Raw genomic sequence first — 23,478 nt, 5'->3', positions numbered from 1 at the left:
CACAATGCACATATTTTACAGAAATTGAATACATAAATGGCATCACAATGCATAATGAAAGATGATTTTACGAAATAAAAGTATACGGAAATGCTGGGAATGAGGAGGGGTGCTTAAAGTGCTGGTATATAGGGTGCACCCCCTCCCCCCCCCCCCCCACACACACACACGTACACACAAGAAAGAAAAAACTCATATGATTGATATTGTTAAACATAAAGCGAAATTACAAAGGAAACTAAGACGTGGAAATCTAACTAACCCGGAACAAACACCCTTGGCAATCTCCTTTTTGTTTACACTCAAAGTCGCTGTCAAGCAGTCAGAGAGAAGGAAGAGACAGACAGACAGGCAGACAGACATTAGGTGTGAACATAAAAGACAGAAGACTATAACAAGGCGAGAGTCAATGGAGTGGTTGGAGCCGCTCAGCAGTGATTGCTTGGTGATTTTAAGAGAAAATAAAGTTGGATATTCCTGTTCTTTTTCAACCATTAATGGATCAACACAATTTTACGATTCCATGATGTTTATATCATATAAAACATTAATTTTGGTGATGACCCTCAGATAACAGTTCGATATTGAAGACTTTTTGCAATAGGTGGTGCATGAATCAAAGATATTAATTGTACACCATTTATAGAAAGTACCAACAACATCATCAAGATTTTTTTTTTTTTTACTCAGAAGATTCTCTGGAACCCTTGAGGATTAATTTTCTTGAGTTTGTCATTTTTTGGTGTGTGTGTGTGTGTGTGTGTGTGTGTTTGTCTGTGTGTGTGTTTCTGTGTGTGTCTGTGTGTATGTATGTATGTATTTATGAGTATCCGATGCTAGTCTATTTCATATTGGAGAATCAGATTGCATGCAACACAAGGAACCTATCTAAATAACTACAGTATAAACAGCCTTGCATGTCGCTGCTATGTAGACAAGTGTCGCCCACTGCAACGCCATGCTTCGCACGGCGTCTGATTGGGCCACTATTTAAATAACTTAAATGCGTTACGTATAAAGTCATTCCTCTGTAGGTCTACAGGTTTCCTGGAAAGTGCTGATCGAAGGTGCAACAGCTCAACAACAAAAAATCGAAATAAAACAATTACATGTCGTATGTACTGCCATGTCGTGTGCATTGTCATGTGTGGTTTTGAGTGTTTGCTGGTAGTTTGTTTACAGCGCAGTCAAATCTATTTTGTTATAAGGCTCCAACTCAGTTGCGTAAGGTTCAACGTTATTACAACACGAAAAAACCACACTTTCACATGAACCAGAAAAGCTTGCATTTCAAGTAATTATGTGGCGATCAGTATTCCGGCTAGACCATTGTCCATGTTTTAGAAGAGTTAAACGATCCAGACGATCTAAAAGAATTTTTCTCTAATAGTTGAGATATTTGCGATTAAATCTGCTAAAAAGTCTTTTGAAAATCCCCTTGCTTGGGAATTACATTATGTTTTCTTTTTATCATATGTCACGATTAAATCATAGGTAGGGTGATCAATGTGCATGCGTAACATGATTCGCAATGAACATTTGCATTCATTTACATTTAGGCCTATTCGTAGCTGAAACACAAATACATGTATCTATAACATACTTGTATCCTTTGTTTTAAATAATATGCTGACGGCGCAAGGTCATTGGTATGTACATAGCACTTAATTGCTTACACTGTGAAAATATTGCGGAGGAAGGTAATAAATTTTCAGGGCGGTTCATTACCAATTAATCAAAAAATTAATCTTGGAACGATCTGCTCCACAATCGATTTGTTCATACTGTAGTTGGACATACACGTAATATTATGTCTACTTTCCTATCCTAAATACAGCTGAGGTTCAAGTCCTTACATATCATCCTGCTCATATCATGATAAGAGATAGAAGAGTTTGAACTTTCATCACAACACACTTTGAAGATTCACTGTTCTTAATCTCGATTGAACTTGAGAATGGCTATTATGGTCTTAATAGACACAGTTCCTTTCTTCATTGCTTATTCCTCAGCAGTCATTGAAAAAAATGTAATAATTCATGAATGCCTGATTTCTGCCAAAGGGAACCTCTCACAGGAAAAGGCAAAAAGACAGGCTTAACCGTTGTTTAAAGAAAGCTTTCTTTTTATCTGATTTTCACGCAAGCGAAGTGCGGACATTTCTCTTTCGCTTGTAGACGTGGAACTAAGAAGACATACTGGGCCAGCAATAGATTTTGTTTTACTGCAATAAGAGCTTTCCATTGATTTTTTTTTCAATTTCAATTTAGATTTAATTTTCGTATTTCTCAATGAAAAATTCATGAAATATAACAAAATAGTATTATGATAATATGTATAATGTTCAGTTTGGATATACAATAAAAAATACTGACATATCCATGGTGGTCGATGAATCAGAATTTCAATCAAAGTAAATATGCTATATAAACTATGGTTACAAAGAAACACAATGGAACCTGTTACCCCCAAAAAGTGATGTCTATATGTTCTTTTCGAAAAATGAATAAAACGTTGAATTGAATTGAATCTACTTAAAAGCGAGCTTGTTGCTATAGGTACCAACAGAAGCCTAAAGTGTGAAGAACAAGATAAGGAGTACGGGTATACAACGTATAAGACCAAACTGATAAAAGAGAACATTTATACTCGATGGTATAGAAGATTCTTTTCAATTTATTATTGGAGAACAGATAAACGACATACCGCACACAAATAGCGGTTACCATGATATAAGCAGTATTGACACATACCGAATATTTACGAGCTATAGCCTATAGGTACATTACGATTTCTACCAAAAATACAGGGGAGGTGTTGGATAATGTAAAACGTTGCCAACAGTTCCTAAGGAGTGATTTACCAGCTGCATGGCTGCAATGCAACCAGAAAATGGAAAAAAAATGAGAGTGTGCCTTGCCCCGAAATCTAAAAGTAGAAACATAACCCTGCAGGCTGTAATTCGAGACGAACTTTATATGCTCAAGTCTGTTAAAGGGATCGTATAGTTTTGGATGAGATCTAATTTCAGGATTCTCACATTGTTTGGTGAGATAACGAGAAACCTCTTATGAAATATGAAAGAGCATGTCATTCTATGAGGAATAACGTTTATTTGATGAAATTTGGTTTTGAAATGGCTGAGATATCCAAAAAAAGAACGATTCTAATAAAGTGTGGGACCCACACTTTATAACAATCGCTTTGTTCTACTTTGTTTTTGGATGTTTCAGTCATTCCAAACCCGATTTTCATCAAATAAACTTTGAAATCCTCTTAAAATGGTATGCTCTGTACTATATTATAAGTGTTTTCTTGGTATCTCGCAAAAAGTTAAAAGCCGAAATCTCATCTCCACCAATACTGTACCATCCCTTTAACAAGGCAACTATCCGACATGTCTGTTGAGCAGAACATCCATAAGCATAACGGAAAAGAATGTTGGTGCGCTAGTGTGGTGTAACTATACAATAAATGGTGACTGAGTTTACAGTTAAAGAATGGTTATGATAAACAACATGTGACTTTTGCAGGGAGGTCATCCCAGTATTTCGGCCCTGCATACATGTTTTTTTCTTCCTTTTTTTTTAACGAAAATTGTTCGAGTTCGTGGAAGGTGATAAGCGTCACGTTGGCGGGTTGGATAGTGATGGACAAAATTGTTGTTTTTTATGAACATCCCCAGAAAAAATTGGATGGATTATTTAAAGTTATGTTTAAACAAGTCTGTCAGCTTCATTTCTTTACGATGACCCCCCCCCCCCCCGGAAAAAAAAATTCAGAGTATAAGAGCTGGGTTCTTCCTCACTGCACCCCCTCCCAAAACCTTTGACAGATTCACCCCAAAAAAACCACATAAATATATACAATACTTTATATACAATATATATATATATATATATATATATATATATATATATATACATATATGTATACATATATATAAGCATAGTGCGGGATATCGCGGTGCCTCATCTGTGGATAGCATAATCTGTAGTGAAAGAAATCATAAATGACCTTCATCAGGATCTATCAACAGAACGCTCATCACAATAATTGTCTAGATAGAAAAGTAATTACAAGTACTGTCTAGATATTGCACTGATTGCATCATGGCACATTATGCCATCTAGACAATAATTGCAATGCGTTTTCAGATGGCAGGTTCTGATGAAGGCCGTGCCACAGGCCGAAAGCTCAATTAAAAGGGAGAAGAAGAGAGCAACGTCCGCCTCAAAAATGATTATAAACTCTAACAGTATAGTGAAATTTGACAGCGCGTGATTGCACGCTTAAAAGGCTTCTTACAATAGCCCTGAGAATTTCGTTATGAAATTCATGAATAAAACAAATAAACTAACAAACAAACAAACAAACAAAAAACACGTGTAAATTTACATGGCAGACAGGCATTCATCCACACATAATTAGCTGTATCTTGTAACCCACCAGGTCGCATATCGGAAATGACATTACAGTCGAGCTACGTAAACACATCAAGGCACAACCAGCTGACAACGGAAACAGGAGGCCACACCCCTTGATGAATATTCAACGTTGTAGTTGCTTGTACTGGTATACTTATTCCAGTCGCATGTCATGATGTATGATTTCTATTTCTTTATATATCATCACGAAAGCCTCTCGATCACCTCATTTCGCATCAGAATGTTTGGCAGACAAAATATCAAGGGGAAAGCGAAACTGCTGGAATTCCGTTGCGAAGGAGCATGAGAGTGCCGTTGCAGCCACTTCATTTACGGAATACTTGTCTTCGGTTTGTGTCAAGGTAATAACGATTTTGGCTCCTCTTGTGGTTTTTAAAATGGGATAGTCTGATTCTAAATTATTTTCTGTAGTTGTATAAAAACTGCATCATATTTATTTGATCAACACGTAATTCAACGACTTTTGCAAAGCTTGACTGGAATATTAATCCCACTATCTATCAGACGAAGTTAAAATCTTCAAATTCACTAATATACATTCGCCTTAAAGGCTGTTGTCAACTTAAGATCTTGTAAACAGCAATTAAGTTCACTTGTTCATCAAAAGCTCATTTCAATATGGAATTACTTTACGTGCACAATCATGTCCGTTGCTATGTCAGGTAATCAGCCTGATTCTCTATAATAACCTTAGTTGTAAGGCATGCTTTAAATTTGTCAATAAGCCGGTCTTTTGTCCCCAGCATGCGGGTACTCGTTATCTGATATAAACGTTGATACTGTTCACTTTTGTCATTCGCCATAATAGCGTTAATAGTTATCACTATACTGATTGTGTGCGAGGCGCGTTGTCCAAGTACAGCTCTCAGGAACCATTGGTAGCAGGGATGAATTTTTGAATTATGAGCAGATTTGCGGCACACGGAGAGTGCACCTGTACGATTGTGCAGTATGACGGCATAGATCGCCGTGATGATCATGATGATGGTGGTTTCGTCTGTAGTACTGTACAATGTTTCTTAACATACATTGTACACGCATGTCAAGTATATCGAGAGAAGGTTGATGACAATGGAATAGCGGCGAGTGTTGAATTTCACTATCATCCTTTTAATATTCATTCTTTCTAAAGACAGAATGCTTTTTCTACCTTATCTGCGACCGCAGCAAAGATGCAACTCATTAAATTAAATTAAAAGAGCAATTTAGATGTTGAAAAATAAAGTTTGATTAGACCTAGTCATGCTCTGGTCGGTAAGAGCAAATTACTTTTCAAACCCATCCAGTTTTGAGGGCTTATAACGTGTTTTCTTCTAATTTAGAGAGACTGTTGATATGTAGGTGTAATTAAAAAAAGGAAGCTGTTAAGGGACATGAATAGAGTGTAGATGAAACATTTAAAATTTTAGGATTGAGTGAAATACAAGGTGGTAACCAGGGTACCAAACATGAAATATTTTACATCTTTAGCATGGTTCGTATCATGATGCCATCATGAAGAAGTATACACTACCATACAAAAAGAAAACAAAGAAGAAAAAGTGAATAATAGAAAAGAAAAAAATCAGTATAACAACATAAAGTGACGTCCTGGGACGGTACATTGAAGAATGTGATTAGTTACAAATAGGATGGTGAACCACTGGAAAAGGTTTAGCCTTTTACCTCTGCAAATATTTTGAATGTAAAAACAAGAACAATAATAACAATGTGCATACAACACACACTTAACATGCGACTTGATAGGTAACGGTAACGATCAGCCCACAATTTCGAAAATTTTGAGATGAAGTCATATTGAATGATGCATATAGGTTAGTGACTTCTGCAGACCGGGGTCTGTATCTGATATATTTATATTCTGGATTATATTTCACAGATGATGGACAACTTAACGAGTAACATCACCGACCCAGGCGAAACGTGGCCGGACTTTGCCTATATTCTGGCCGGATTCTACCTGACTATCGTATTCTTCGTAGCTCTTCTTGGGAACAGCCTGGTGCTGTTCCTCTTCGCCTGGGATGCCTCTTTGCGCACGCCGACGAATATGTTTCTCTTATCTCTCTCCGTCAGCGACTGGCTCGTGACGGTGGCCGGTATCCCCTTCGTAACGGCGTCGATATACGCGCAACGCTGGATGTTCTCATTCGGTGGATGTGTCGCGTGAGTATTGAGGACAATGTCAACGTAAATAAGGCATGTTGATATAATCAATATGAATATTATAAATATAAGAAACTACATACAAAAAATTATCACAAAAATAATTGAAATGTTGTTTATGAATATAGTTATTACACTATCGTATGACGTGTTTATGTTCATTTTTTTTTTCACTCAGACCCTCAAAAACAATTAACAACCGTGAATCTTATCTTGTAAAGGATTTATCATACCCTTAAGTACATGCCCGTATCCATGATATTTGGAAAATTCCGTGTTTTCACCCAGTAAAGGGTGAAAACAAGGGTAAAAGCCTATACTAGCAATCCTTATATGTATAAATTCCATATCATCTAAGCTTTGTAAATATACCTTTCCACGATGTCTCATGTAGTAATTGGCTGCTTCTGCTACTGTTGAATTAGATCAAACAGGTGTGTTTTACAGATCTCATTAGTTTTATGACATCACTAGTAGCCCTATTTATCTTCTTACGAACATGGTAACCCTTGTCACTAATCAACTGTTTAGAGTTCACGACGTCACGCCGGTATTTGCTAGCCTTATATGTATCCATCACTTTCCTGTACTTGCAACAAATCGTCATACAAATCACAAATCATACTTGTAAAATGCTATCTTCGGTGTGCTAATTGCTGCTCTATGAACTGTGATTCTTGTCACAATCCTTTGGCTTAACCATGACTCGGATTGTATACAGTTTATGGTAAAAGTGTACAAATTTACACTGTTTACACCAGATTTTCAATTTTTTAAATACTTCTTTTGATGTACCCAAGAAGCATTAGATGGGAGCGCCGACTTTTTCCCCCCTAAACTCAGAAATTTGTGAACTGAACTTAGCATGGCTTCTAGTTCAATTAATTAATCACAAATCAAAATACAAAAAAAAAGGAAACTTCAGAGTCTCTTGTAGACTCAGACATTTTTTTAATTCACATTTTAGTACCAGGCATTTGAACAGAAAATCTGAATAACGTTTTCATACGCTAGTTTAGTCATTGCCACTTGACCACCATGGTTTTTAAGGCATTTATGACTTGGAACCTCCGTATTTAAAAGATCCATTTCAATATATCATTCTAATTATTCACTCAGGTCAACCGGTAACTTAGCATTGCCAAAACCTTGGACAGAATATTGTAAAAGAACTTTTTATTATAGGGTGCTGTGCAATATAACAACCTCCCTCCTGATTTAAAAGTTGTTTGTAGTCATGCCTCTTTTTCTAGTAAGTTAAAGTCATTTTCAACAGATTTTTTTATAATCATTCCATAGTATGGGCCCCATGGAAGATCAGCCATATCCTAGAAGACTGAGCTGAATGGGTGGTCCTACCATACGTATTCATTGCTTGCTTATTTTTTTTCTCTCTCTTGCTTTCTTCCCTTTTCCATATATGATGTATTTCGATTTTGTAAGTACCTGGTACATATTTTTCTGTTGGATGTTTGTATATTGCTTGTCATACTTTTACTGTACTTTCTCTTTTGCATGAATTTACGGTGAATAATTAAATAAAATAAAATGATAAAATCTAATTTACGCGTGACAACATTGTCCGCAGTGAAACTTGGCTAATGGTTCTACGCTATTTAACATTTCTATGGGTACTAAGTTGCGACAAAGGACAAGTTTAAAAAAAAAGTTAGCGGGATTAAATCTTCAATGACAAGCAATTTCAAGCAAAGGTGTTTATAAGAATGAAACCACGTATCAGTCCCTGACTTCTACATGAAAATCCCGTGAATCAACATGGAAATTTGCTATCTTAATATTGTTTTAATATGCTGTCTACTTTTTTTTCTCATCTAACCAGCAGACACAGCATACCAATCTCTATCTATTTTCGTTAATACATCATTTAAAGCTTAAATAAGTTATCGTTATCATTGTATTTCATCAATAATTGTCTTAAAATCTGGTATTGGAAAGAGCTGTCTTCTCAAACCTCCAATGTTAATGTCCTTGGTAACAATCAAATCTTAATATAGGATTGTGTACACGGACTTTTCTCTGATCAATGATGTACAAACAACTGAATACAACCGAAAGTATCTAATATTTATGTGATTATCATAACGACTTTTTTTTTCCACCATGGACCTACCTTTTCAAAGTCCCAATCACAAAAATTGTAAGAAAACTGCCTGCCTAGAAAAACATCCATAAAATGTTGTCTTCCGCAAATACTAAAGTGATCCTAATATCTTCGATAAAATTGGTAAATATAAAATTCTGTTCCACTATCCGTTTGTTTTCGAAAAGCAGCATAGTTCAACTCATGTTTTAAGAACTTTATAAACATGATAGACATAGTGGTCCTCATTCTATTGACAATGCTTTACACACCTTACCACTGGCAGATGGTTCCTAAAATTCACTTTGATCTAGAGGTTATATTGATCGAACATGATTTCTACTATAAGTTTTTTTTTTGCAAGATGCTTAGAAACCACTTCATGAAATGTTCAAAAGTATACAATTCTAAGGGGAATTCAAACTTTATTTGATGAAAATTGGTTTTGAAATGGCTGAGATAAACAAAGTAAAATAAAGCGGTCCTAATAAAAGGAGGGCCTCACATTTTATTATAGAATCCCTTTGTCTGGGATATCTCATCCATTTTTTAACCAATTTTCATCAAATAAACTTTGAATTTCTTTCAGAATTAGTCATGCTCTTTTATATATCATGACAGGTTTCTCGTCATGCGTATATCATCTCAGAAAATCACCATAATAAAACAAACAAACGTTGGAAATCTGAAGCCTCATCTCCACCGAAACTGTACATCCCTTTATGACAAAGATGCAGATTGGTTGGCCTGTGAATGTCTCGGTCTTCTCGGTTGAAATCAATTCCACGAGGAGTGCTGGGCGTTCCTCTTGGACCAGCTTCTATTCAGATGTATACGATGTGACTAGTAACTAGTGACTAGTTATTATGCAATAACCTGCAGCTTCATCTCAGATCCTTTCATTCCGTGAATTTGCCGATGACGCTGATGGACGTGTTTTTTTTCACAATTTGATCCAAAATTGGTTGCCGATATGATATCTAAATGGAGAACAATTTGAAATAGGTAAGGTTTTGCTGAAATATTGCCCAATAATATTGATTTAAAAAAAAGAAAATATTATGGTATGTCATTTGTGAATCGCGGAAGAGATCGTCCTAGTCATGTCAAGATAAATCATACAGTGTATAAGTTCTTGCACTTTGATTTCATTGTTCTTGGATTTCATATCGAGAACAATTTGTTTAGCAAAGTTCACGTTATCAAAATTAGTGAAACTCTGACGACGAACATCTAAATTCTTTCTGAATTTGGAAATTTTTTCCCCGTCATATTTTTCAGTAGGTAGGGTATACACAAAGACTTTTACTGTTTCGTCGTACAAAACGTGCCATAAAGATTGCTGTTCCATACAAATGATTTCCTATTCAATGTAAGATCTAAAGATTGTCAGATTTGTTTTATTGTGACAATGGAGTATTGGCTATCTCAATGAGAACTCCGTGTTGAGAATCTTCTTCTCATGAAGGAACACATAGGAATACATTTACAAGATGTGAACACAAGATGTCCTGTCCGAAAGACAAGATCGTTTTTCAATATGCCACGGTAACGAATAAAATACAATAAAAATAAAAATAAACAAAACCCTGAAGTATTGAAAGGACAAGTGGTCATAACAGTGGATTTACATCATCATCGTCCGGCTGATATTATCAAGTGACTACCAGTGCCTTTCAGGATAGAGATATTTTAAGAATGGTATTAACTTTAACGACGGCTCCGATACTGTTTATCCATGACCTGCACTATTTTTGCTTAGAAGGTGGACATGCACCCTTGTTATCTTGATATTAGCCAAACTTTTATGCTACTGTTGACTTACGTATTTCCCATTCAGTAATTAGTCCTTGAGATATTGGACTATGATTGTTATCATAGCACAAAGAGAATTTTCAAGAGTGTTTGCAGATGGACTTTTTCCGTCAGCAGCATCGAAATCACGGATATAAAAAACAACAACGGTCTAAATCATGTTATTTGCTTGTTTTATTGATTTCATGATTACATTCGATAGGTTATTGGGATTTATCTCTGGACAAGTAAGACAAAATTACTGGTACCGGTGTGATTTTCGAATACTTTAATGTCTCTGTGTTTTTCATTAATCCGCGTGTGGTAAACAAAAAATGCGCAAGCGTGGCTGTGTGTTTGACGATTTCGTGATAATACCTCAATATGTACAATGTATACATGTATATATATATATATATATATATATATATATATATATCCATTTGTGGTTCTCATATTATTTCTACCAAATGCATTTTCTAATGAAAGTTAAAAAGGTGAAGAGGCTGTCATCAGAACAGGCATCTCGTCTACCGACTAAAGCATATGGATGGAAATACTGTAGTAAAATAATATGTCTTCTATAAGAGCTATGATAGGAAAAATATATAATATATAATCTATAACTCTGTGTCCCCACTTAAGTCTTTACGTAACATAAGGCTGGCCCCTCACGATATCGTGCTGATTTCTTTATTATGAAGCTTATTTTAACTACTATTAGTAACATTATACGTTTTTAGTCTTTTTAGTTTTTCTTTAGTCTTTAGGTTTTAAGTCTTACATGTATATCCCAAGTTCATTTGAAGGCAATGAATCATCATGACTTTAAGAAACAAAGTAAAATCACTGTGAATTCCTTCTAAATTTGATTTTGATTACTGGTAACGATGAAGGTCAAGGTGTGTCATGAATAATAAGCAGGTCTAACACAGTATCAAAAGTCATCTACATGACTATTGTTTCACGCTATTACTTCTTTTAGCAATAAATTATTTTGTTTTCTCAAAGACCATAACTGAAGATGGTTGTAACCAGCGATTGCAATCGAATAGGCATTATTAGCCCAGACTATTTATGTTCTCTTTGTAAAGTAAGACATATTGTGCAGTTTTAGATGCATCGGGGAAGAGTATACATCACGTGACTATGAATGCTGTTTAATGAGAACCCCATTAAAAGTGGAAATCCGAAAGACAGTGACCTCCGTACATATATTCAAGAAACACTGGCAAAATACCAAATGCATATACCAATGAACCAAATGAAACAGCACACATTTGTAAAAACGTATTTTCATATGACTGGGAGTCATGGTATTATAAAGACAAAAAAAAAGTAACGGAATATGGAAAGTGAAGAACAAGCAAAATTAATAAACCTCTTCACCTACAGTCTATACTCACAAAAGCTTACTCATTCACATCATGGTATTATAAAGACAAAAAAAGTAACGGAATATGGAAAGTGAAGAACAAGCAAAATTAATAAACCTCTTCACCTGCTTTGTCAAAAGTACAAAACTTTAAGAAAAAGGCGCTCTCTCTTTATGGAATTCCTGGATCCGCCCCTGAAGACTAATATAACTATTGCATGCATATACTAAGTACATTTCTTGAATGAACTGAAAATAAGAATAGGAGAAAATCTTTCATAAAATCTTCATTTGGGTTTGATATGCTTTCAATTATGCAAGTGTGTGTCCTTGTTAAATGGGGAAAACATCATTATACGGCATAACGTTACTGGAGCTTATGTCATTATCTTGTCTGAAGCGTGCATTTAATCATTGAAGACTACAGTTTTTTCTTCAAGTGTGTGTGTGTGTGTGTAGTCAGGGGCGTCACCAGCTTTTTTTCAAGGGGGGTGCGTTTTGACCCAAATGTAACGAGATTTTTTTTTTTTTTTTTTTTTGGACAGACATTTGGAATATAGGAAGTTCTCAATCCCTAGACTTTTACTGTTGTTGAGGGAAGCCAAGCGGGGAAAGGGCACCGGCGTAGCTAGATTTCATCTCTTACAGTAAAAAAACTACCATTTGGAGCTATATTTTTTTCGCTTTGGAAATAAAGGGGGGAGGGCGCACCGGGCGCAGCTGCCGGCAATTACTGGCAGCAACATCAGGAGAAAGGCATAACAATTAAATGCGAGCGAGCGGAGCGAGCGAGCTTGAATATTTTGACATTTTACAGTATAAAAAAAACCCTGCCATTTGTTGTTATATTTTTTCGCTTTGGAAATAAAGGGAGGGGGCGCACCGGGCGGAACTGCTGGCAATTACTGGCAGCAACATCAAGTGAATTGCATAACGATTAAATGCGAGCGAGCTTGAAAATTTTACATCTTACAGTCCAAAAGTTGCCGTTCTTAGCCATATTTTTTTGCTTTGGAAATCAAGGGAGGGGGGCGCACCGGGCGGAACTGCTGGCAATTACTGGCAGCAACATCAGGTGAATTGCATAACGATTAAATGCGAGCGAGGGGTAAGAGCGAGCTTGAAAATTTTTCATTTTGCAGTCCAAAAACTGCCGTTCTTCGCCATATTTTTACGCTTTGGAAATTAAGAGAGGGGGCGCACCGGGCGGAACTGCTGGCAATTACTGGCAGCAACATCAGGTGAATTGCATAACGATTAAATGCAAGCGAGCTTGAAAATTTTACGTTTTACAGTCCAAAAACTGCCGTTCTTAGCCATATTTTTTTCGCTTTCGAAATCAAGGGGGGGTGGAGCGCATGCCACCGGGCGCAACTGCTGGCAATTACTGGCAGCAACATCAGGTGAATTGCATAACGATTCAATGCGAGCGAGCTTGAAAATTTTACATCTTACAGTCCAAAAGTTGCCGTTCCGTAGCCATATTTTTTTGCTTTGGAAATCAAGGGAGGGGGGCGCACCGGGCGGAACTGCTGGCAATTACTGGCAGCAACATCAGGTGAATTGCATAACGATTAAATGCGAGCGAGCGAAGAGAGCGAGCTTGAAAATTTTACATTTTACAGTCCAGAAACTGCCGTTCTTCGCCATATTTTTACGCTTTGGAAATTAAGGGAGGGGGGCGCACCGGGCGGAACTACTGGCAATTACTGGCAGCAGCATCAGGTAAATTGCATAACAATTAAATGCGAGCGAGCTTGAAAATTTTACATTTTACAGTCCAAAAACTGCCGTTCTTAGCCATATTTTTTCGCTTTGGAAATTAAGGGGGAGCGCATGCCACCGGGTGCAACTGGTGGCAATGACCGGCAGCAACATCAGGTGAATTGCATGACGATTCAATGCGAGCGAGCGAAGAGAGCGAGCTTGAAAATTTTGACATTTTACAGTAGAAAAACTGCCGTTTTTAGCTATATTTTTTCGATTTGGAAATTAAGGGGGGGGGGAGCACCGGGCGCAACTGCAGACAATTACTGGCAGTAACATCAGGGGAATTGCATAAAGATTAAATGCGAGCGAGGGGTAAGAGCGAGCTTGAAAATTTTTCATTTTGCAGTCCAAAAACTGCCGTTCTTAGCCATATTTTTTCGCTTTGGAAATTAAGAGAGGGGGCGCACCGGGCGGAACTGCTGGCAATTACTGGCAGCAACATCAGGTGAATTGCATAACGATTAAATGCAAGCGAGCTTGAAAATTTTACGTTTTACAGTCCAAAAACTGCCGTTCTTAGCCATATTTTTTTCGCTTTCGAAATCAAGGGGGGGGGGGGGGTGGAGCGCATGCCACCGGGCGCAACTGCTGGCAAGTACTGGCAGCAACATCAGGTGAATTGCATAACGATTCAATGCGAGCGAGCGAAGAGAGCGAGCTTGAAAATTTTGACATTTTACAGTAGAAAAACTGCCGTTTGTAGCTATATTTTTTTCGCTTTGGAAATTAAGGGGGCGGGGGGGGGGGGGTGCGCCGGGCGCAACTGCAGACAATTACTGGCAGTACCATCAGGGGAATTGCATAAAGATTAAATGCGAGCGAGGGAAGAGAGCGAGCTTGAAAATTTTGACATTTTACAGTAGAAAAACTGCCGTTTGTAGCTATATGTTTTCGCTTTGGAAATTAAGAGGGGGGGGGGGGGGCGCACCGGGCGCAACTGCAGACAATTACTGGCAGTAACATCAAGGGAATTGCATAAAGATTAAATGTGAGCGAGAGAAGAGAGAGAGCTTGAAAATTTTGCATTTTACAGTCAAAAAAGTGCCGTTCTTAGCCATATTTTTTTCGCTTTGGAAATTAAGGGAGGGGGCGCACCGGGCGGAACTGCTGGCGATTACTGTCAGCAACATCAGGTGAATTGCATAACGATTAAAATAATGCGAGCGAGCTTGAAAATTTTACATTTTACACTCCAAAAACTGCCGTTCTTAGCCATATTTTTTCGCTTTGGAAATTAAGGGGGGGGGGAGCGCATGCCACCGGGCGCAACTGCTGGCAATTACTGGCACTGGCAGCAACATCAGGTGAATTGCACAACGATTCCATGCGAGCGAGCGAAGAGAGCGAGCTTGAAAATTTTGACATTTTACAGTAGAAAAACTGCCGTGTGTAGCTATATTTTTTCGCTTTGGAAATTAAGGGGGGAGCGCACCGGGCGGAACTGGACGATTACTGGCAGTAACATCAGGGGAATTGCATAAAGATTAAATGCGAGCGAGCTTGAAAATTTTGACATTTTACAGTCCCAAAACTGCCGTTTGATGCTATATCTGTTTTTGCTTTCGAAATTGAGGGGGCGCACCGGGCGCAACTGCTGGCAATTACTGGCAGCAATATTGGGAGAATTTAAATGCGAGAGAGCGGAGCGAGCGAGCTTGAAAATTGTGACATTTTACAGTCCCAAAACCGCCGTTCAGTTGTAGCTATATTTTTTGCAGTAAGGGGGGGGGGGGCACACCGGGTGGAACTGTCGGCAATTACTGGCAGCAACTTCAGGAGAATGGCATTACGACTAAATGCCAGCGAGCGAGCTTGAAAATTTTGACATTTTACAGTCAAAAAACTGCTGTTTGTAGCTATACTTTTTCGCTTTGGAAATTAAGAGGGGGCCGGGGGGGGGGGGACGCCCGGTGCGCCCCTCCCCCTGGATCCGCCACTGGTAGTCAAGGGTGTCGGTTTATGTTCATGACTGGGGGAGGTGTGACCAGCGAGGTGGCGTCGAAGTGACCAAGTATGGGAAGGATGTCCAAAATCTATGTATATAGTCAACACTGTATAGAATACACTTGCACTAGTAGATCAGTGCTGCCAGAACCAGGGGTGCGAATTGCTTTTGCCCACGATTTTTTCTTTTTCTTTGTTTTTGTCCTCGATGCAAAATTTCAAAAAAATAAATAAATAGATAAAAAAATAATAATCATTTAGTGTCCGGCGTTGAGGTCGCTTGCAGACTGAAGGTTTTTTTTTTTTTTTTTTTTTTTTTTTTAGGGTCTGAAGGGGGGTGCGTTCGCACCCAACGCACCCCCCCTGGTGACGCCCATGGTAGTGTGCGAATATGACAATAGACAAACCAATGCACTTTAGCATGCTCAGAACAAGCTTAGCACACCTGTTCCGCCCTTAGAAATGATAATTCACTCTGTGTGTGTGTGTGTGTGTGTGCGTGTGTTTGAATGCCTCACGCTTGCTTAATCCAGTCATCATCATCAGAGCAATGATCAATGTTCCTAAAGACTCTCTTGTGAATCTGATTTTGTTCTTCAGGTATGCCTTCCTCATGACTTTTCTTGGCCTCACCTCGCTCCTCTCCCACGCGGCCATTGCGATTGATCGCTACCTCGTCATCACAAAGCCACATTTCGGTAATATATACCACGTAGCTTTGGTGGAATGTTATGTATTTTGGAAAAACGATACATATAAATGGGACTGTATTAGGCAATTACGGAGCGTCGTGGTATTAGCTGTTGAATCTCCATGGTACGTGCCCTGCAAGTGCGAACACTTGTTTGCATGAAACCCTACACTCTGTGAGAGAATCGTCCTGGTACTGTTGGTATATCATTGTTATAAATATCATGGATTATATCATACGTTGTATCATATATTGTCTATGATATAATAATGTTATATGATTACGATATAATTACTTGTATGTATGTATGTATGTGTGTATATATATATAATATATACATGGCTATGTACATCTCGGCCTTTCGGCTAAGGTCATGTGTCACATCATGGGTAATGTAGGTCCTATAAACCTTCTTCATCAATATTGTAACTGATATGCTGATATGTTATGTTCCCATGACCTGTATGTGCGGCAATGCAGACTATGTGAATGTTTGTGAACATGAACTGAAACTGAAACTGTAAACAGTGAAACCCCGTTATAACGAGGGACCGCCGCGGCGCGCTGATATTACCTCGTTATAACCGTATATACGCACTAAAACAAAGAAAAACATAAGCATGGAGTCACTTATCAATCAATCAAATATAAATGTGGGCAGTTTTTGCATTGTTATTGCACAAGTATTATACAGACCATTATCATAGAGAAAAATACATAGGAATAATTTGTGATTTGATACGAAAAGACAGATAAAAAAGAAAAATGCGCTCATTATTTTTCTTCCGAAAATTTCTTCCCTTGTGTTGTACATGCATTCCTGAAAAGTGCAAAGCAGGGTTGAATTCGTGATCCTTTGTCCATCTCATGTATTGAACCATTCTGAAAGAATTAACATTTTAATTTCCATTTGTGAAAAACAGTCTAAAATTTTAATCAACAAAATCAGATTGTATTGAATGCTTTTGTTATATTTCTCTGAACATGGGAGCAAGAAGTATAACATGAATTATTCAACCTGGTTTACGCTGTTGGGATCGCGATAATTTCATGAATTATTTCGGCTGTAATCATAACATTCTACGGGTATTTTTCGCTGTTGGTGCCCAGCAGAATTGCGATGATTTCATGAATTATTTCTGTTGTAATCTTTCATGTTGTTTGCACCGGAAGGGGTTGAAAATGGGACCCTGATTATGGAAGATAAAAGGGGATATCGGCGGGACGACTGAGCCAAGCACGTTTGTTTCCTCTTGATTTTTCAAATGATTGATGCAGAGGGGCATGCCGATCGCTACCATACACGCGATCAAGCACAATACACAGTAACGCACGCGCTATGTGTTCAGCACAGTCTGCAGAACGGGAAAGAGAATTAAGGACAGCGTGAATTCGGTTTTCAATGTTTCGTTTGTCGCGTGTTTGAAAGCGACAAGTAAAGAAATGAAATCTCGTTGCATCCGATCAAATTCTTTATGTTTTCCTTTCTCATGATACACCGAAAATGTCCTCGTTATAACTGGAATCTTGTTATAACCGGAATCTCCTTTTAACCGTAATCTCGTTATAACCGAACTCGTAACCGATCCGTTCTTCTATAACTTCTACACGTAAAGAAAAATGAACCCACGCGATCAATTCGTCGAACTCGTTATAACGAGGGTTTCACTTTGTATGCAAAAATCGCATTTTCCTTTAACACGAGCATGATGAAACGCATTAAGTTGTTAAATAAAAATTGTAAAGCTCCTGGATAGACCTACTAATCAATGCGATAATTAGCAAGAATGGTATGTCATGGTGTTTGACGTTTTATCATTCAGAAACTAAATGCTAAACGAAATAAAGCTATCGATGAATAACTGGCACAGCAGCACGGAAACGTAATTATGTTCAGATAAGAAAAATCTGAAAAATATTAGAGGGCCTATAAACTTTCCGATAATTAGATTATCTTTATTTTCGTTGGAACGTGTCTGTTTATAAATCCACTCGACTCACTTTTGGTTACAAGATCGTTATTTCGAAGGGTCCCTAATCCGAAAAAAAAAAAAATAATACGGTTCGTTAATCCGAAGGTTCGTAATTCCGAGAATGAAATGAGGCTAGTTATTCCGAAGGTTCGTTTATCCGAAAACGAAATAAAATTCGTAATTTCGAAGGTTTGTTTGTGCGCACCTTCCTTTTATTTTCGGAATAACGAACCTTTGGCAAAACAAACCTTTGGGAGAACACCACAAAATAAAATGTCGGATTAATGAATTCTTCTTTATTTCGGATTAACGAACATCATTCTGTAGGTATAGGGAGCTTGCGTATTTCGGAAAAATGGAAATGTGGGATAACGAAGCTTATTTCATTTTCGGATTAACGACATTTCGAAATAACGAACATCACCCCTCTTTTCGGCAGGTATCATCATCACCTACCCGAAGGCTCTCGGGATGATTGCTGTCACGTGGCTGTGGTCGTTGATGTGGGCCATCTGCCCATTAGCTGGTTGGGGGAAGTATACCTACGAGGGAACGGGTGCTTGGTGTAGCCTTCTCTGGCATAGTAACGATGTTGGGCCGAAGTCATATGTGCTGGCGATGTTTGTCTTGACGTTCGTTGTGACTGTAGGTGTCATGCTGTATTGTTACACCTGTATCTTCCTGACCATGCACCGGCTTCCAATACTCCCCAGCAGGTCTAGCATTCTCGAAAGGAATCGAAAGTCGAGGTGAGTCACTGAGTCAAAGCATAAAATCTTATTATGGGGATGAAGAAAAAATAAGAAGAACAGAACATCTATCGGAAAACAAGAGATGAGAGTTATCAATATCGTGCATTCAATTTCTTCCATTTGAATCAAGAATAGGCTTATAGGCATGGCAATAATGGACTCTGTTACAATAAATAAAAAGGAAAAACACACCCATGAAATCAACCCAAGTATAAAAACAACAACAAACGCTTGACCACACGTCTTCGTCAAGCCTTTCGTTGTAAAGGCTCCGTTGACCAATCAATAGTCAAACTGATACAATGTTCTCATGTGAGATTTCAAAGCGAAGCTCGTTTAGGGAGCCAAGTATACTCAAACTAAAGAATGACAGGATATAACCTGGACGCAGGTGTTTGCATACATGTGACCTGTTTGTATAGATGAAAAATTTGATTAATTCAAATCCATCCAAGAATTATAAAAGAAAAAATGAAAATAAATCTGGAGACCAAACATGTTTCCTACTAAGTATGTTTATAGATCGATCCCTAATATATTAGAATTATTGATCCAGACCTTGTCTCTAAATTGCTTGTTTAAGATACAAGTTTTAGATAATTAATGTTGCTTTACTACAAGACTTTGGTACAGTCACTCTTTGCTATATGGCCAACACTAAACAACGATTCAAATATCTGGCTTAAAGTTTAATGATGTGTAATCTCTATCTAAAAGAATGTGGTCATTTTGTTTTGTTGTTTTTGTTTGCTTCACAGGGAGGCAAAGTTGCTGAAGACCCTTATTTTCATCGCCTTCGGATTCTTCGTAGCTTGGACGCCGTACGCCGTGGTCTCCCTCGTCGCGATATTCGCTGGTTCCGATGTCCTTTCAGTGACGGCTATGACCCTCCCGTCTCTGTTTGCGAAAGGAAGCGTCCTCCTAAACCCAATCATATACGCTGTAACGAGCCGTGTCTTTCGAGCCAGTTTCAGAAATGTATGAAGGATTTCCTTACAGTTGCTCATAATATTATATTCATTATCATTTCATTGTCTAACGTCCACACTGCGTTGCTGTTGGCGTCGAATCGTAGATTTGTAAGATTTAAACTATAGTCGATTTCCTTGATTTTCATCCACCAATACGCCATGATGTAATTTTGTTATAGTACTTTTTTCGTTCAGTAATATTCCTTCAGTGTGCTTGTGATACAAATACACATGCAAGAAAAAAGCATAAAAAATGCAAGTAAGAAACATTTGTTAGACATTTACGAGTCAGCGTAAAAGATACATGTGTATGTACGATATATGAGAAACCAAACAATGAAAATAAGAATTCATTGAGGAAAGTGGTTGTAAAAAAAAAGAAGGAAACATTGTATCGACTCCCCGCCCACAAAAAAAAAGTAAACGAGTGTAAATCCCATAAAATGAGTAAAAACGTGTACTTTTCGTTAGAGCCAGTTTTTCGTTATACGTTTTATACTCCAAGTGCGATTTCTGCCAATACACAATATAGCACAAAATTCAATCACTCACCTTGTCCACAGACACTTACATGCATTATTGACCGAAATACGACCTTTATTTTGTTGCATGATTGATCTTGCTTGCATCCACATCCAAGCAAAACGAATTTGTAATGTCTGCATCCTGCGTTTGGGCGGGTTGAAAAGTCCTGTTTCTTGGGCGAATATCATTTTTTTTTTCAATATACCGAAATACGCAGATATTGTTCTGCACCCATTGCATAATAATTTTTCAACTTCAGCCTCTAATGCTTTCTTAGTCACAAATAACTTCTTGGATGAGGCATGTACAGTGCTAAAATGCAAAATTGTGTATAGAAATTACAATGTAAGATTCAGAAGTCTTTGTACAGCAGACCTGCTATAGACGAAGTGTAAACAACATTCTGGTCAAAGAAACGAACAAAAAATCCTTATTGAAATGAGAATGTAATGTTTTTGTCTTATGAAAGTGCTCACTGGAACAGTTAGGTGGTCTGATTTCATATTTAGAGCCACGATCGTAACATCTTTTCAAAAAGAAATGTACAGATCTGCATAAGCCAGGTAACTTATTTTTCATCATAACCAAGAAGAGAAAGAAATATTCAATGGAGAACTCACTTTCAGAGTACAACACAATTACTCTAATAGGCTTTGACAAATTTAAAGACTACACCCTGGAATCTGTCCGTCTTCCTATTTTCTGAATAACACTTTTTGGTACAGTGTATTTTAGTATGATGATTTCAAGATATCGTTGTTCCTTATTGGGAATCATTTTGAATCGTTGTCATAGCTTGACAACCTAATCACCCAGTGCTTACTAGTTGTCTATATTTTATGTTTTCATGTTTAGATGGCTAAGTCCTTGTGTCCGGCATGTGTGGTCTCAATGTTGCCTCGACCCAAGTCCGTATCTACTCCGGATAATTCGGCTACCAAGAGGACCAAGGTGATCAAAGGAAGCAGTAAGTGTACATGCATTTCATCTCCTCTTGTTCTGATAATATTTCGAGGTAAAGTCCTCATGTTTGAAAGGATTTTGCAAGTGCATCATTCATTCTACATCAGGTTCCATGCTTCAGCAAGTTAGAATCGTATGACCCTACAATTTTCTATCTACTTTTGAGTTGGTGTATAGGTCCATATACTTTATGATGATGGAAGACTTTTCTAGATGGATGGTTTTCTATTATTTTGTGACTGTGGAAATTTTGTAAACTGTATATCCGTACTTTAAAGTTGCAGCCATTCAGTAGAGACACGATACCCTGCTACCAGCTCTTTGATATCATCCTCCAAAATATTTGGTTATAGAGAGGCGATTTTTGTTTCTTGTTAAGTGGAATGTGTAACAGAGCCTCTACCTGAGGGGAAATCTATCTTATTGATTCTTTGTGGTTTTTTCGTATTTTCACACTTCATGGTTAACCAGCATGACCAAAGCAATTGCGTAATGCTACATGACAATAAGCTCATAATCAGGGTGTCACGTTCGTTTTTCAACAAATTTCAAACTAGATTCTATTTCGTTATTTGTTCTGCGTGTGATAATGACATCAAGTTGATGATGTCATCAGCACCTTTGCCACTTGGACAGCACGCACCTCTTGCAGAAACCTTATAAACATGAATACTCTGATATGTAGGCCTATTCTTACAAAATGACAGTGAATGAAAACAGAAGAACTGCATTAATCTTTTTGTGATTTGTCACACGTCTTTCTTGTCGTGGAATTTACAATGTTAATTTGATTAATACCATTTTCCATTTCAAAACAAACAAACTGATGCCACTAATAGACTTTGATCTATGGTAAAGCCTTGATTGAATAAAAATTTTGTTGCATATTTGTTTTATGGTTATTCTCAGTATCATCGGGTGGAAGAGATTCACAAAACCGTGGTATCAAAGCGGACGATTCGACCTCCATACTGGTGGCTGGAGCCCACGAAATTTGCGCCTCTCCTAAGATCCCGCCGGCAGCCCAGAGGAGGGGGAGCCAGGGAAGTTCAAAGGGAGGCAGGAAGAAGACTGAGCCACAGAAGCGCTCCTCAGTTTCCATCGAGATGGAACGTCTGCAGAAACTGTTGCCAGGGAAACAGAGACGGCGCGAAAGTAAAAGTTTTCGACCCAAGGAGTCTGATGTTCCTGAACATGATAAACCCAGTGAGAAAAATCCTAAAGTTGGTCCAACAGTCGAGACTGGAGTTGCGGAAAGCGATGCTACGCCTGTGAAGCCAAGCGAGAGGAGACCCAGCAATGAAGCCGACGATGTTGGCAAAGGTGTTCCAACTAAAACTGGGGAGCAGGGCCTGGCTGACGATGTGATCAACGAGCTCAGTAAAAGAATGCATGAGGAGAAAGAAGTGATGGAGAAAGATGGAGAAGGGGAGGACATTGAAGAGAATCAAGGTGTTACGAAAGACAAAATCTCAACAGATACGCCAGACAAAAAGGAGGTTAATAAGACTCAAGACTCACCAAACACAAAGGAAAACACTCCTGAAACGATATCAAGGACTGACGGGGAGTCGTCGTCATCGAATGTGGACAGTGGCGTGTTTGAAACAAACTCCAAACAAATGTAAAGAAATCTATACTCGCGGCAAAAAGCAAATGAGACAAGATATTCTATTTTCAGGTTGCATGTTGTTTACAATGTCAGCAAGCAATGGACAAATGTCAGAGAGACTCGCTTTATTCCTGACTGGAATCACCATGCCGGCAACTCAAACGACAGCAATGAGCAAATCAAGACACTATGGAATAATATTGGAACTTTTATAACACTGTCTAAACGTTATTTCAATTCCACAGGACATTAAATTGCTCCTCTACAGCGAGATGGCATAAGTGATAACCCCATAATATCGACTTTATCTTCGGTTCGGAAAATCGGATACGGTGGCTATCGCCTATAAATTTATATAGATATCAGATATGATATAAACTCATGTATTACCAC

General features: G+C 38.1%; 1 protein-coding gene across 1 annotated transcript; it reads left to right on the top strand.

Moving 5' to 3' along the window:
• Window positions 1-5,192: 5,192 nt before the first annotated feature.
• On the top strand, window positions 5,193-23,101 carry LOC139717554 (visual pigment-like receptor peropsin). The gene is made up of 7 exons (XM_071629063.1): window positions 5,193-5,198; window positions 6,328-6,614; window positions 16,199-16,296; window positions 18,702-19,011; window positions 19,773-19,992; window positions 21,366-21,477; window positions 22,383-23,101. The coding sequence occupies exons 1-7, from the start codon at window positions 5,193-5,195 to the stop codon at window positions 23,099-23,101; spliced, it is 1,752 nt and encodes a 583-aa protein (XP_071485164.1).
• The last annotated feature ends 377 nt before the right edge of the window (window positions 23,102-23,478 follow it).

Source organism: Diadema antillarum, unplaced genomic scaffold, assembly GCF_040938485.1.
Source record: "Diadema antillarum isolate AM-2024a unplaced genomic scaffold, OU_Dant_1.0 scf00000077, whole genome shotgun sequence".
In the NCBI taxonomy this organism is placed as follows: Eukaryota; Metazoa; Echinodermata; class Echinoidea; order Diadematoida; family Diadematidae; genus Diadema; species Diadema antillarum.
The sequence above is the reverse complement of the archived record's forward strand: the minus strand, read 5'-3'. Positions and strand labels throughout refer to the sequence as shown.

What these genes read in the sequence shown, in the direction of transcription:
- LOC139717554 (XM_071629063.1), top strand. An exon ending in TTCGAGCCAGTTTCAGAAAT is followed by an intron (nt 19,993 to 21,365) that starts GTATGAAGGATT and finishes TTTCATGTTTAG; the next exon opens with ATGGCTAAGTCCTTGTGTCC. An exon ending in CAAGGTGATCAAAGGAAGCA is followed by an intron (nt 21,478 to 22,382) that starts GTAAGTGTACAT and finishes GGTTATTCTCAG; the next exon opens with TATCATCGGGTGGAAGAGAT.